At 42.3% G+C, this 16,280-nt stretch overlaps 1 protein-coding gene across 1 annotated transcript in view; it reads right to left on the bottom strand.

The window, feature by feature from the left end:
* TBC1D32 (TBC1 domain family member 32) overlaps window positions 1-16,280 on the bottom strand; it is an 886,600-nt gene that overhangs the window by 844,228 nt on the left and 26,092 nt on the right. Inside the window, exon 2 of the mRNA XM_085611276.1 lies at window positions 6,740-6,898. Within this exon, the coding sequence (XP_085467402.1) occupies window positions 6,740-6,894 (155 nt within the window). The 5' untranslated portion in view covers window positions 6,895-6,898. The remainder of the gene's footprint in view (window positions 1-6,739; window positions 6,899-16,280) is intronic.

Below are 16,280 nucleotides of genomic sequence, written 5' to 3'. Positions count from 1 at the left end.
AAAGATTGGTCCTATGGCACTTGTGTGTTTTGAAGTAATTCAGATAAGAGGTTTGTGTAGAATTATATACTAATGTTAAGGTAATTGATTGTGCCCTATGCTAAAATAAATAAGCTATCAATTCCTCCGTACCCATCTTCTTTTTTACGTATGATGTTCTATACCCAGGTATAGGAGGGTAATTTGGGTAACCCCCTTGCTGTTGCTACAATATTGAGATGTTGCAGCAACAGACAGGAGACTGCTGCGAGGTGGCAGTCTTCTCTGCTGGTTAACAGTACTCTGTTACCGTCATACCACCAGTTTTCCTTCCGAGCAGATTTAGAGGTTTCTGTTGTGCTGGCAGTGTCCTGGTGGTGGTGTCCTGACAGAGTGAGACCATGTTGATGTGGAGAAAGGTAAGTACTACTCGCCATTATCTTACTATACATATATGTTCGGAATATGTCATAATGTATATGTAGGTAATGTGTTATGCCCCTTTTTTGTACATATTGCATGCCACACAAACATACACACACACACACACACTATTGAATGCCCACTCACTAGCACCACAACAACGTTTTGTGTTAAGTGTCAATACAGGTGTGTTCATTTTACCTTGATGAGTAAGAAAATGAACACTACTGCATTACACCTAAGAAAGATGTTGCATGTAAGAGCAATGAAGAAGAACATGTGGCTACAGCAATTGTCAATACACGATACATAGGACAATTGTACAAGTACCTTATCGTAGGTAGTCGTGGTTAGGAGTCGTGATAGAGTTGGTGCAGCAAAGGAGGGACCTGGCAATGGGGTACAAGACAGAAACAGAAGTGGGAAGCAGGAAGAAAAAGGTAAGCTTTTACCTCATTTCCTTTGATTTTGCAAACTTTAAGTAGGAGGGATTCCCACCACAGTTGCAATGGCGGAAAGGCACGTCATAATTGGGACAGCGGGAATTTGGGCTAAAGTCCTACTGACAGACGCTTCTGCCAATACCACCGTCAACAAGATTGAGAATTCCTGGTGGAGTAGGCGGGACTCTGGCAGCCTTTTGTCAATGGACCAGCCAACATCTAAATACGGCGGACTGACCGTCAAGTCGGCGGGTGGAAAGACCGTTGAAAAAGCAACGGCGGGACTTGATCCACCAAGAACTTAACCAGACCCTAAGTTGAAATGACAAGAGAATCAGATGAAAGTCAGATAGAATGGGGTACCGGGACAGGTTGTTTCTCAACAGGTGGGAAATGGACCAAGGAGGAAAATATTTTCACATCAGTTCCCTGGAGCTTTTGGCTGGCTCTTTTGCAGTGAAGAGTTCGGTAGAGGACAATTCCAAATCTATCTTTTTGCGAATGGACAGTGTGTCAGTGGTTGGATATGCAAATCGAATGGGAGGAAAAAGGTCATGGAAGTTGTCAAACCTAGCAAAGGAATTCAGCATTATTGTTTGGATCATCCGATATCAATGAGGGGAGAGCATGTAACAGGGAATTAAATGAGGGGATAGATTCGAAATCCAGAGATTTTACAGTTGGAGAGCAGGCCAGGAGGTAGAGGCAGTCAAAGCCTTCCTATAAGAGAGAACGGTCAGGGGAACTTATGTGTTTCCACATTTTTCAATGGGTCCCAAAGGTTTATTACAAACGAAGCGACACCAACTATGTCTGGTTTTAATGTCTCCTTGGCTGCCAGTGCAGGCATGGGTTTTAGTGGTAATCGCAATGTCTGTGAAGATCCCTTTAGATCTTCCAGTGTTTCATATTTGGTGAAGATTACACAGGGGGAGTGGCACAACATGATTCAGCCGGGTCATTTGCTATTAATAGCATGGATGACTACAGGAGTCAGTGGAGAGTTAGGTGTCTTCCTAGAGAAACTTCAGAATTAGCCAAAGAGGAATGGGCAGAAAGGGCCAGACAATATATATTGTTCTGCTTGGGAGAACTGGAGTAATTGGGGTTTCAGGAATGTTTAGATCATGTGGAAGCAGCTGTAATTTAGATGGTTAATTTTGTGGCAGAAAGTCTTTTTTGATAATCAGTTTTTATTTGTGTTTTTAGTTCAATTGCAACCAATTAAATAAACAAGATGGGGGGTGCCACCACAAACAGAGTACAGCATTCATTTTACAAACATCAGGGCTAGGCATCAAGAAGCAAGCAACATGTTTATGTCTAGTCCATAATATTCCCATCATTTACCCCAGATTGTTGTATGATTTTGCAGACAGCCCCTTGCCGAATAAATTGGGGCCTCCTGCTGAGAGCACCAGTTTCTCCCCTTTGCAGCACATGGTCAGTGTAGTTGGAAGTGGGTGGTTCCATAATCTGGCTATATATATTTTTGCCATCAGGATGGCCACACCCATCATCTTTATGTTCCCTCTGGAGTCGCCCAGGTCATTGAGGATTCCCAATAAAGCACTTTTCAGTGAGAGTGGAGTTTGATATTCTAGTATTCTGGATAAAGTACCACCAACCCTGCCCCAGTAATTAGCAATAAGGGGACATAGATGTGTCATATGGTAAAAATCCACGTCAGCATGGTTGTAGCTTGCACAGGCCAAGGTTGTTGTCCAACCTGCTAGCCACAGGCTGAGGCGTAAGGTATGTAGTTTGAGGAAAGTTAGTTTGGATCATCTGGAGGCAGAAAGAAATCACTAATTATTGAGAGGCATGTAGGCCTCGTGCCAATCAATGTCTTCAAGAGGGAATTTGCGTATAAGCAGGTTTAAGGGGTCGGAGCATTAAGTATCAAGGTTCGGTATATTTGGGAGACCCCTCTCCCTCCGAGAGTCCCCATAAGGAGTTTGTTCTCTAGGGGGCTGTACTCGGGCAAATCCTCCAACTCCATTTTGCATCATGTGTAGCGCGTGTGGGAGCTAGATGCATTTATGAAACTAGGTTTTACGGAGATGAAAATGGGTCTGTAATTCCTGAAAGGAGCTTAGACTACCTCTACCCCACACGTCCCCAAGAGTGGAAATCCTGAATCAGTCCCATCTGGCGAACCCCTCTAGGCACCAGAAGTAGCGCAGGAGGCTCCCATGTCATTGGGGAGTCTGGAGGGTCAGTCTACCCAGCCCTCTCGTGGAGCGTAGTGCCGATCTCCAGGTTAGAAACACCAGTTGTGTCATGTCAGGTACGGTTCAGGAAATTGGATCCCTCTATGCCAGTCCCTTTACCTTATCCAATCCCAGCATCGAGAGTCCGGAGTGATATGTCACATCATTACAGCCCCGCACATCAAGTCATTAATCACTAGGAGGTGGGCAGCTTGGTAGTACAGTCGTATGTCGCGAGTCAACATCTGGTCATGAACATACAGGTTTTTTTGGCCCATAGGAAGGTACGGATGTCTGCAGTCAGGTTCGCAAACCAGTGGCAGAACATTTTTATAGGTCAGGAATCGCAGCATGGCATTCTTTGAAACATGGAGTTTCTATAAACAGGAATAATCTGGTATGAAAACGTCTGAAAATCTTTCATTTCTCCCAATTATAAATATTAAGTTTTATGGGATGTTGCATTAGTGTTAAGTTTATTAAATTGTCGGATGGATAAATGTGATTGGATTATGAATAAATTACAGCGGTACCTGGTAATTTTGCAGTGTTTAGTTTCCTTTAGGAGAATTTCTGATGTTAAAGCTTTGGGTTAGAAACTGATTTTTTGCTTCAGAGATGGTGGTATTCAATATAACCACAAGAACAAAGAATTCTAAGGTGACAGAATATCCCTTCTGTAAGGACCACGCAAGATTGCATCAGAATGCAATGCATCACACGAGATGTGAGACCGTATGGTGCAAACCAACATTTGATTTCTTCTGTCACACCATTCAAATCTGTTCCAGTAGTTACTCCCACGAGTTGGTTCAGATGTGTAATGAAGGAATATAGAGTGAATGTGGAGGTGTTTGGAGCTCATTCAGCAGGAGGTACTATGGCATTGAAGGCCTTCTTTATGTGAGGTAGATTACGGGATATCTTGCATTCTGCAGATTGGTTGAGCGTAGAAACTTCTGCAAGATATTATGTGACACATATTCAGCATGTTTCTGGGTGTGTGATGCAAGGGCTTTGAACTAGCACATAATCAGAGCCTCCTTGCAATTTTCCAAACTAGCAGTGGAAAGAAAATTAATATTTTATTAAAGACCCAGAGGCTTGGATTTTCCTTCCCTGAAATTTTGTTCACCCATGTCAGCGGCAGAAGGAAGGAACATTTTTGTTGTATAATTAGGTTTAGGCACATTTCTTAAGACTATCTTTGCAGTTTGACTGTTTTGTCGTGCGAGATAGAATGCAACTAATATTTTGCTTTTTTTGGAATGAGAAAAGAAGATTTCATGCTTGTGGCATTTGTTTGAAGGAAAACTATTTTTCTGGGAGTTATTTGGAGATGGAAGGAGCAAAGAGGGAATCGGGTTCCTTTTTAATGAACTGTGTGACCAGCTTTTTTTTTTTGCAGCCAGCATTAAAGGAGCCGTATTACAGGAGAGATGGAAAATTGTTGTTTAAAATGTTCTGTTGCTATGTTATTGTACTTCTTGTGGGAAGTGTGCATTCAAGGAAACTGCACGTAATGCGAGCCACCGGGTCTTTAATAAAATCTCCGGTGACACAGTGTGCATGAAACCCATATCTTGAAAGGGTATGCCCAGCTACACCGGACTAAACCGGTCTTGGGTTGCTTGTGTTCCGGTTCAGGGAGAACCTGCCCTGGCAGTTCGGGCTGGAATGTTCCCATTGGAGTAGGGTCAAGAAGACTGATTTGCATACGGCTGACTCCAATCTGAGGTGGCATAGTGTGCAAAATAACAATGGACTGGGATGCAGCCCTAAGTGATTACCAGTGGATGAGACCGGTTTAAGCATTCCATTCACCACTTTTTAGTATATTTTGATAAAATCTCGATTTTCTTTACACTACCAAATTGCAATTCTATAGACTGTAAATACAAGAGTTTAGAAATAGTTCGGACACATTGTATTGCACCAGATTAAAAAAATATGAAACTTGTTACGGGTATGGCTGAACTGGGGTGGCAGAGTGAGCTAAAGAATGATGATGGATTAAACCCAGATCAGTTGACTGGGGGTGAGTGCTTGCAATGTTCAACACTCCGTCCATCATCCCCTTTGGTTCTGCTTTGTTCGCCCTAAGTTGGCATGGTATCCCCAGACGTGGGTCCCTTGCTCACTTTGCCACTGGATTCAAGCTAGCCTGGCTGATTAGCCAGAAACCGGTCCCAGGATGTTTGTTTCCGGTCCAGGGAAGACATGACTTGGCAGTTCGGGCTGGACTGTTTCCATGAGGCACAGGGTCAGTCTGATTTGCATATGGCCGTGTCTGAACTGGGGTGGTGGAGTGAGCTAAAGAATGATGATGGATTAAACCCAGATCAGTTGACTAGGGGTGAGTGCTTGCAATGTTCAACACTCTGTCCATCATCCCCTTTGGTTTTGCTATGCTAAATATCGGCCATAATGTTGATCAATCATGCACTAATAAAATTACTTGGAGATATTCATACAGTCTTCCATTAAATGCAAATTTGGGAACAGATGTGTGGCAAGTGTGACAAATTTAAACTGTACTCATTGTAAGAACTATATACAGGTTTTTAATCATGTACTTATTTTATGCCCCAAATCACAAGAATATTTAAACTGCTTGTACAGAATAATGTAATGAGTGCCAAACAATTCACACAGGTAGTATGGGAGAACAAGGGTACCCCGATATGGGAGCCTGGGGTTGACATGTGTTTAAGAAAACAATGGTTCAGTGTTGGCCACAGTGAGTCCAGAGCAAAAAGTGAGGTCCCAGGAGGAGACACTCAGAAATAATTTGAATAAGACAATTAACCAATCTGGGAACACAGAAGTAAGGGGACATAAATAGTGTAAAATAGATAATTTATTTTACACACGGTTAGCTTAGTACTTTAAACCTAAAGTAGTGTTCAGGTGCTCACACAAAGTGATTAATTGTCTTATTCAAATTATTTCTGAGTTTCTCCTCCTGGCACCTCACTTTTTGCTTTGGACCCACTGTGGCCAACACTAAACAATTCACACAAGCACCACCAATGACAATTGGCTAGTACAGGGTCTTTATGTTTTTAAATCAATTTTTGGACTTGTAATAATTGTTTTCTATTGTCCTAAATGTGTTATTAGTTAGTGAATTCAAGAAATTGTATCATTCCTTGTATACTAACATAGCTTTCAAAAATGAGTATTGTTAACCTTCATGGGAGGATTTAATAAAAAAAAATATACTTTATATCCAACTTTGCTTAAGGTCCAGTTAGATTGCTGTTCACTAGACCTAATAAAAATGAGTACCACAGCAAAACATAAAGCAGTTAACAGATTGATATCAATTTGGAGGAAATGTCAACTTTATTAAAAGCCACAAGTTAATAAAAATGGACTCAAACCAACTAAGCAAAGTAGTCACAGAAATCCTAACTTCCATCTGAATGCTTAATACACTGATACCGGAAGTACCTATTCTGCGTGTGCCTGGTCTCACCATGACCCCACAATCACCAGCCTTTATTGAGTATATTTCTAAAATACCAGCATGCATAAGCAGTCGAAGGGAAGTGAGCAAATGTCCCCAAGGGCATGCGATTTTTTGTTTCCCATCCCTGGTATTTGGATGTGCTGCAGTGAATTCAAAAACATTCAGACAATGTAGAAGTGCAAACATGTCAAAGTGGCTGCTATTACTTGTGAAAATGTTCATCCTTTTCTTCCAAGTGAAGGAGAATCTCTTCTGCACTTTCCGCCGACGGGGCTCCCCTGATCTTTTCCTTCACACTCTGCAGCAACTGTCGGAGCATTGACTGGACCACCGCTTCATCTTCTCCAGAGAACTGCGACATTTCCCTAAAACGCAGAGAAATAACATCAGTGCACAGCTCCTCATTTTTAAAATGTCTTACAACAGCAAAGAACATCCACTTGTAATCAAAGATGTTAAGGAATTCCAGAAATCCCTGCAGTATTTTAACTCAGGTAACCCGATTTTTAACATCTACAAAATGAAACCAACTATTGTGGCATTTTAACACACAGGGTACAGTTAGCAAATCACAAGTCTGTATAAGAAGGTAGAGGGTATTCTTAAAAAACAATGTATGCTTAGTAAATACAATACAAAATTCAATGCCCTAAAATTCTCAGAGAAAGAAAAGGAGATCAGATCATAAAAAAATGAACAAATTTATGATGATAAATATTCTTGGCAGCACAGTTAAAAAATACTGCTGTTTTGATCAGTAAAAAAGAAATGTTTAAAAGATGAAGACAAACAATGTTAAATATGGCATCTGTTCAATATTCTGTGTATGTCCCTCAGCATAACAGCTTCATGCATCAAATGTGCTTTTACTGATTTATCACGGATCCTAGCTTAAGTGTTTGAAAGAAGTCCAGATCATTACAGAGCATGAATAATTTCCTCAATCCTTTCTCAAAGGTGTTTATGTTGAAGGACACCATTTTGTGTTAATAAGTCAGTGAATCCAGCCCCCCCCCCCTCCAGTAACAGGGATATTCGACATCAGAGAGTGCTTTGAGGCAGCAGTGATCTTCTGTGTGCCGTTTAAACTGTGTTTAATAGTGACTGTGCACTTCATTTTTTGGCCAGGAGAGAGAGTAAAGTTTTATACAAACACTATTGTTAGGGGACAAATTAGCCCCTTACCTACAGAAGTCCAAAGTGTGGATTGAGCCTCTCGGTCTCCCAGGAGATTCTGAACAAGAGAAGCAGCTCCCAACTCCCTAGCCAGCAAACCTTGTCTGAGGTCGCTGGGACCATATATAGTCTGCTAGTGGTTGGTACATGTATACACTGATTGGTGGTTGTATCGGATGTTTCTATTGGATTATGGTTAGTGTCCTCATTGGTTGGGTATTTGAGGGTTCTGATTGGTTTCTGGGTTTGTGATTCAATCAATGTAGGGTTGGGACTAAGGTTAGGGTTGTGGCCTTTAATTGGAAGTTGCGATTAGAGCTTCTGGTGTGATTGGTTACTAGACTAGGTGTGGGACTAAGAGTAGGGTTAGGCTTTCTATTGGAAGTAGGGACTAGGGCTTCCTGTGCCATAGGTTGCTTGGACTTGGGTTGGGACTACTGGTAGGGCTAGGGCCTCTATTAGACGTAGAGATCAGGGTTTTTGAAAGTTATTGGGTGCTAGGACTAGGGCTAAGATTGGCTGTAAGGTTCTCGTCTCCTATTGGTTCTAGATTTTAGGGCTAGTGTTGTGATTGGATAGGGTTAGGACTCCCATTGGCTGAAGGGGTCACCTGATTACTAGGGCTATAAAAGGCCAAGGCTTAGGGCGTCCCAGCCCAGGGTATGAGGACAAGGGCATTTACCTGTTTGAGCCTGTTCAGGACTAGGGCCAGAAATGCTGCACATGTTCACATTCAGTAATAGCTACCCCACACCATCCACAAACATAGTAACACATTCACACCAAATGTACACCACACACACAACCCTATGCATGGACCAATACACCAGCATGCACTACAAACCCAACCAAACCACATCTATACACCCTTCTATCCCAACTACCACACATACCCACCATCACCTGCAAACAGTAAACAACTCTATACTATACCACTAACCAATCCACTCATCACTAATACAACTCCATTCAACACCATACATAACTACATCACATCCAGACTCGCGCTCCATGCTCTAATTACACCTAACAGACCACCTTTAATTACTAACAAACATATATTCATCCTTCCATCATTTGTCCAACCAACGACCTCCTCTCCCTACTACCATAATAACGCTAAATGCACAACACACACAAATCCATTGCATGAAACAAACACACCAGCACCCCTTTTCACTACTCCTCAAAAACAAAAACATATTACACACACCAGTACAACAAGATCTTCAAAGCGCAACACGTCAAAATACTTACCATCACAAAATACAAACATACACCCACCTTTCAAATCACACAAAGGAACAAACTCCAATGCCAAGCTCTCTCTCTTCCACCACACCTAACACAGACAGAGCAATACAGCAACTCTCTAACCGCCTCTCATCCATTGGACAATTTAGAATCTTATTACATGACCCACATGCTACACCACCACCCCTGACTCATACACCTTCCGCCATAAACACACGCAAACAACATAAGCAAAGTGCCACACCTCACAACTTTGCTTCCCCATGTCTACTGCACAACAATGTTACACCACGAAAACAACAAAGCACACCAACTCACTCTCAAAACACCATCTCCACCACATACACATGCAGGCCCATCAAAATGCCTTCTTAGCATTCTGGATGAGTAACATGATATACAACAGCTACACGATTGCTATCCCAATACAGCTAATGCCAGCACTAAAAAACACACCTCCTACAAACACACACAATACTGCTCACTCTACTACAAAATAAAGTCTCACTATCACCAAAGGCCATTCTCTAAACTGTCCACTAATAAATGCTTGATCCCCCTCTAAAAACAAATATCACATCTACGACCTTCTCACAGATGCAAAATCAGACATACTATTCATAAATGAATCATGGTTGGGAGAGGATATGGCTCCAGTCCTGCATGAAGCCTTTCCTGTAGGCTATCAAACGATCACCCAAAATCGCATAGGCAAAAAAGCAGGTGGTCTAGCTGTTGTGTTCAGGCAAACATTACATATCACTAAAGTTGATGACATCTCCATAAAGAATTGTGAGGCTCTTATAACAAGATGCAATACTACACCGTCTTCATCCTGTAATTTCCTGCTCCTTTACAGACCTCCACCTAGCAAGACGACTTTCCCAGGCGCACTTCTAGACACAGTTTCAAACCTGATAACAATACACTCCAACTTATGCATTCTGGGTGACCTCAACATTTGGTTTGAAAAACCCAATATGACCCATCCTAAAACAATCACTGGCCTAGGCGCACTGAACCTGCATCAGATTGTCCACAAACCCACACACATCGCTGGACATATCCTAGATGTAATTTTTGCTAATACTGAACTAGTTACCTTTCAAACTATAACTCCAGTCACACGGTCAGACCACCACTTGCTTGCTTTCCAACATAAAACAACACTAAGGGACTCACCTAAAACTAGCCTGCATCCATCGGCCGTGGAACAAACTCAATTTGGAACACTTAGAAACACAATTAACATCAAGTACAAATCTGGAAACAACAACGGCTCAAAATCTATATGAGCGGCTACAGGAAGCTTTTGACAAGCCAAACTTCACCTACAAAAAAGTAACAGATTATACAAGTCAGCTATCAAAATAGCAAAGAAAAGGTACTATTCAGTCAGATTTCAGAATGCAAAATGTGCAAATAAAGAATTCTGTAAAATACTCAATGAATTTCGCGAACCAAATTGCCTAGAAGGAACTCAAGATTTCACAGACAAACTGGCAAATCATTACACAGACAAAGCAGACACATTGGACTCATAAGTAAAACAGAAACAAAGCACCAGCACTAACCCCTGTACAAAACAACAATCCAAGAATACTCTAACCCAGCCTCTCCGTTTCTTCAAACACATCTCACATGATGAATTTATGGACCTGGTCAAAGCAAGCAGGCATGCCGGCAGCCCTTCTGACCCCTGTCCACCACAAACTTTCAAGACAATTCTTTTAACAACCTCTGCTGCCACTCCAGTAAGAAGAATCATCAACTACCGGAATATTTCCAGAAGAACTCAAAAAAAAAAAATCACACATACGCCCTTTACTGAAGAAAACAAACTTGGACCAGCAGAACCCTGACAACTACAGACCCATTACAAATGGACCTCTCCTGGGCAAACTGATAGAAAGAGCAGCGTTCGCCCAGATGTCACAATTCATTGAAGAGAAAGACATACTCTCAGACTTCCAAACAGGATTCCGTCTGGGAAGAGGTACTGAATCTGCCCTCCTTGCCATCTGTGAGGACCTGAAGAATACAGTCGGCCGCAGCAGGGTTGCTGCGCTACTCCTCTTGGTCCTCTCGGCTGCCTTTGACACAGATGAGCATGACACTCTAAAACAAAGACGCTAGGGAACTGCTCGAGACTGGATCACGTCCTACCTTCAAAACAGAACTAATGTCATCCATACCCCACCTTTCTCGTCCAAACCATACTCTACAAAAGCAGGGGTTCCTCAAGGTTCTCTCATCTCGCCCATGCTTTTAAACATCTACATGAAGTCATTACCGGTACTGATCAATCAATTTCACCTCACGTGCTATAACTATGCAGATGACACGCAAATACTCCTTCAACTGGAATGCCCCCAAAGACATTGAAAAATCCCCAATTTTCAGTTGTCTCGGAGCCGTGGATCAGTGGATGACTTGGAGCCATCTCAAATTGAATGCTTCAAAAACGGAAATACTCACGTGTGGTGATTGGAAACATTACGACCCACTTGCCGCCTGGCCTGATGAACTGGGATCACCACCTAAAGTATCGAATGAAGTAAGAAACCTCGGAATGACCATGGACTCCAAGCTGTCGATGAATGCCCAAGTGGACAAACTAGCAAGATCAAGCTTTGTCACTATAAAAACGCTGTGACAATTTTTCCCTCATTTGGGATTTCCACACAAGGTCCAAGCTACCATCTCCCTTGTTCTGTCCAAACTGGACTACACCAATAGCCTCCACCACGGATCACCTTTAACGACCATGAAAAGACTACAATGGATTCAGAACTTTGCTGCCAGACTACTCTTGCATATCAAACCGTGAGACCACATCTCACCTGCCTTGAAAACCCTGCATTGTTTACCGGTTGCCAGAAGATTTACATTCAAGCTACTTTGTATCACCCACAAAGCAATACATGGAATGGAACCACTCTTCCATCAGGAATAAAATCACCAAACACATTCAGCAAAGGAACGTACGCTCTAAAGGGGCATCTCGCCTCAAAATCCCAAGATGCAGGAAAAAAAGCATGGGTGGCACATCCTTCTCTGTTCAAGCAGCCAAACTATGGAACGCTTTACCCCCCCCAACATAAGATTCACCTACAACTACCTTATCTTCAGAAAACTACTCAAGATTTGGCTCTTCCCCACATAAGCAAACAGAAATTTACAGCATATTCCTCTATATATAAGAATTTATTTTCACTATAAATATGTACCTATCTTTGTGTATTGCTTTGTATAAACATGTAGAATAATTATGTTGCTGTAAACAAATAAATAAATATCAAGCATCTTTGGTCTACATGTACTTACTTATTTTTATTTATTGATTTTTCAGAGTTTTATATAGCACGAACTTGACCCGAATCGCGTATCAGAGTTCTTTACATAGCATCAATTGCATTACATGAGGACACATTCATTTTTGTTAGGCACAGGGAGATTAAGTGATTTGCCCAGAAACACAGGATGTTCAGCGTCATTGCAGAGACTCGAACCCAGTTCCCCAGATTAGAGATCGACCGCCCTAGCCGTTAGGCCAACTCCTCTCCCATTATTGTGGGTGTATTGCGGGTCTGGTGCTGGGTCTGGACATGCCGTGTTGAATGGATAAAGGTGTAGGAAGCTGGCTTTGTATATACTATACCAAAGTGAAGTATAGTGTGCACAGAGTCCAGTTTAACCCCAAAGGTAGGTAGAGGTAAAAGTAGATAGCACCTTACTCTCGATTTGTGGCAGTGTGGTCAAGCATTAAGGCTTTATCAGAGGTTAGTGTTAAGCATTTGTTGTACACACTCAATCAGCAAATGATATCACACACTCAAAGACTGAACTTCAGACCAATTAGTTTTGTATGAAAATATTAATGTATTTCCTAGAACCAAGCAAGCCTGGCACTGGTAAGTGATAAGTACTTTGCCGTAATAATACAGTTGGTAAACAGTTTGTATTGCAATTGTATATCTATTTTTAGTTTGATTACAGTAGAACTATTAGTAATGTGATGCTTTGAAAGATTGTACATATACTTTGTTTTGGCTTTTTAGTAGAATGTCCATTGTGCATCTATGTACCTTCCATGTTCTTGGATCTGTGTGTCTGTTACCTTTCTCCTGGAAAAAGCATATGTTATGTTATGTTATGTTATCTCAACTTCTATATTGCTCACAGCTGCCCCAGCAAAGGGGCGTCCCGGCGCTTTGACTGGCAGAAGGAAAAAACATACAGAACAGAGAAAAAACCAGAAAAAAGTAGCAACAGGGCAGTGTATTAAGGTACATGCAGTATATTAAGGTCCAGGGGGGAAAAGATAGGTTTTAATAGCCCTCCTGAACGTAAGCAAATCATCTAGGGCGCGAATGTGAGCTGGTAATGAGTTCCAAAGCCTAGCCGCTAGATTGCGGAAGGAACGTCCTCCCGCTCTGCAGCGTTTGAACCGTGGAACTGTAGCCAGATTTTGACCCAATGACCTCAAAGAACGAGAGGGGACATAGGGGGTGAGAAGATGCTCTAGGATCAGGGGAGAGGACAGTATCTTGTAGGAAAGACATAGAGTCTTAAACTCAATCCTTTGAGCCATGGGCAGCCAATGGAGTTTCCGGATGATTTCCTTCGCAGAGCAGAACCTTGGTAGGCCCACCAGGGCTCTGGCCGCCGCATTCTGTACGCGCTGCATCCGGATAACTTCCACCTGATTGGCCCCCAACAGGAGCGAGCTCGCATAATCAAGCCGCGAGAGTATGGTGGCCTGAATTATCAACTGTCTAGTGGGGGCGTCAAATAATTTCAGGATTGGCCTGAGCCCACGCAAAATACCAAAACAAGTAGCAGCCACTTTTTTAGTGTGTCCGCAGAAACTGAGGGCGGGGTCTAACCAGACACCCAAGTTTTTAACCTCGGGTACCGGGATGGGAGCTGAACCCAGCTCTGGAGGCCACCACTGAGCACCCCAGAGGTTGCTATGCTTACCAACAATAAGAACCTCCGTTTTCTTGGCATTAAGCTGTAAGCAGTTAGCAGTCATCCAGCCAGCCACTGCTGTCAAACCCTCCCTGAACCTAGGGGCCTCAGAGTCGGAGTCCCCACTGAGTGCAACCGCCAGCTGCGTATCGTCAGCATAAGAGACCATAGTCTGCTGCACATACAGATTGAACAACGTGGGGCTAAGTGCCGACCCCTGAGGCACTCCCTGCTCGATGAAATAGGGTTTAGACTCAAATGGAGGTGTAGCAACCCGAAATGAGCGACCTGCTAGAAATGACCGAAACCATTCAAGTGCTAAATCAGAGACACCTGCTTCTCCCTGACGCTGCAGCAGTATCGCGTGAGAGACCGTGTCAAACGCGGCACTGAGGTCGAGTAACACCAGCGCCGCAGTTTGACCGGAGTCGAGCACGGAGCGTAGATGTTCCGTCATAGCAAGGAGAGCAGTCTCTGTGCTATGACCTGCCCGAAATCCATTCTGGGAGGAATCCAGGATATTGGCAGTCTGAAGGTGTTTAGTCAGGATTCCATTGGCATGAGCCTCCACAACCTTCGCGGCCCATGGGAGAAGAGAAATCGGACGATAATTCTCCAATATGAGAGGGTCCAAGGCGGGTTTCTTCAAGATATCCAATGAACTTCTCTATTTCTCATCCTATATCTCTATCAATATCCTTAATCTATATATACTTACCTCCTCTATGCATCTATATACTTCAATGTACTTATGGATCTATATATTTATCATTTTCTTCAAATTTAGCATTTTAAATGCACTACCCTATTTCTCAGCCTATACTTCTTTCAATATATCCTCTGGCCCAACCTTCTGACTCATCTCAAACTTCTTTCTACCACTCTCTCCAATGCACTACCCTATCTCTCACCCTATACATCTATCAATATATCCTCTACATCCACTCTCTCATTCATCCCAAACCCCATACCACTACTAGGATCCCCAAAATAAACCTTTCTAGACTCTCTCCTACTCTACCCCTCCTTGCATCATCTGGCACCTCTTTTTACTATACCGATTCCCCAAAACAAACCTTTATAAACTCTTCCCTCGGACTCTTCCCCTCAAAACCCCCTTTTTATATAATCAAAAGCCTCCTCCTACTGCTATGACCTAAAAAATAAGAAAAAAAAAAACACTCCTGTCCCTCCACTATCCTTTTCAATCAAAATAACAGACTAACATGTTCACTTCTCAATTTCCATATTCCACAATACTAATTCACCACTAATCCCTTATGGGTTCCAGAGCAGCGTGCTACTCGCCAATGAAGCGCCTCAAAACCCTATCAAGGGGTAGCAAGCGCTATATAAATACAAACCTCTTTCCCTCTTCTATCCCGCAACCTGCCCTTCTCTATCCAAATAACTAAATAACATATCCACCACTCAAATTACTTCATACTTCACTATACTAATTTTCAACACTAACCCTTTATGGGTTCCAGAGAAGTGTCCTACTCACCAGAAAAACGCTTCAACACCCATCAGGGGTAACAGGTGCAACATGAATGCAAACCTTTCTTCCCTTTTATCCCTCCTCTACCCTTCTCACTCCAAATAACTGACTAATATCCACCACTCAAATTACTTTCATATTTCACCATACTAATTCAGCACTAATCCTTTATGGGTTTCCAAAGTAGCGTGCTTCAACACCCCATCAGGGGTAACAAGCGCTATATAAATACAAACTTTTTTTCCCCTCTTCTATCCTGCTGCTATCATTCCGAATCCACATAACTGACTAACCTATCCACCACTTAAAATTACTTGCATGTTTCACTAAACTAATTCAGCACTAATCCTCTATGGGTCCCAGAGTAGCATGCTACTCGCCGAAAAAGCACTTTGACACCTCGTCAGGGGTAGTAAGCCCTATATATATATATGCAATTACAATACAATACAATATATTTTTAATGCTTTACTCGAGACAGTGCACAGAAGCATCCCCAACCCATTAACAGCTACATTATGGATCTTAACTTCAAACAGCCACAACAATTGGGTCACATTTGAGTTACAATTCAGACACAGATTTTCACCTGTTTACAGGCTTCTTATTGTACCAATCAGCTGGTAAAATGTGGGTAAATAACATATGCAATGTGAAACATACTGTTTTTCAAATGCAGTTTTTTGTAACGTTTGATAAACTTGTGCTAGAAACCACTGCTTTCATGAAATTGGAAGATTATATGACAGAAGATGGTTTAAGCAGGAACGTAAACATTTTTTGATGCTGCAAATTAATTCAGGCCACCTCAATTCTCATAGAAGTAGCTCATAAGCCACACA

This window comes from Triturus cristatus, chromosome 6, assembly GCF_964204655.1.
Source record: "Triturus cristatus chromosome 6, aTriCri1.1, whole genome shotgun sequence".
NCBI lineage: Eukaryota > Metazoa > Chordata > Amphibia > Caudata > Salamandridae > Triturus > Triturus cristatus.
The sequence above is the reverse complement of the archived record's forward strand: the minus strand, read 5'-3'. Positions and strand labels throughout refer to the sequence as shown.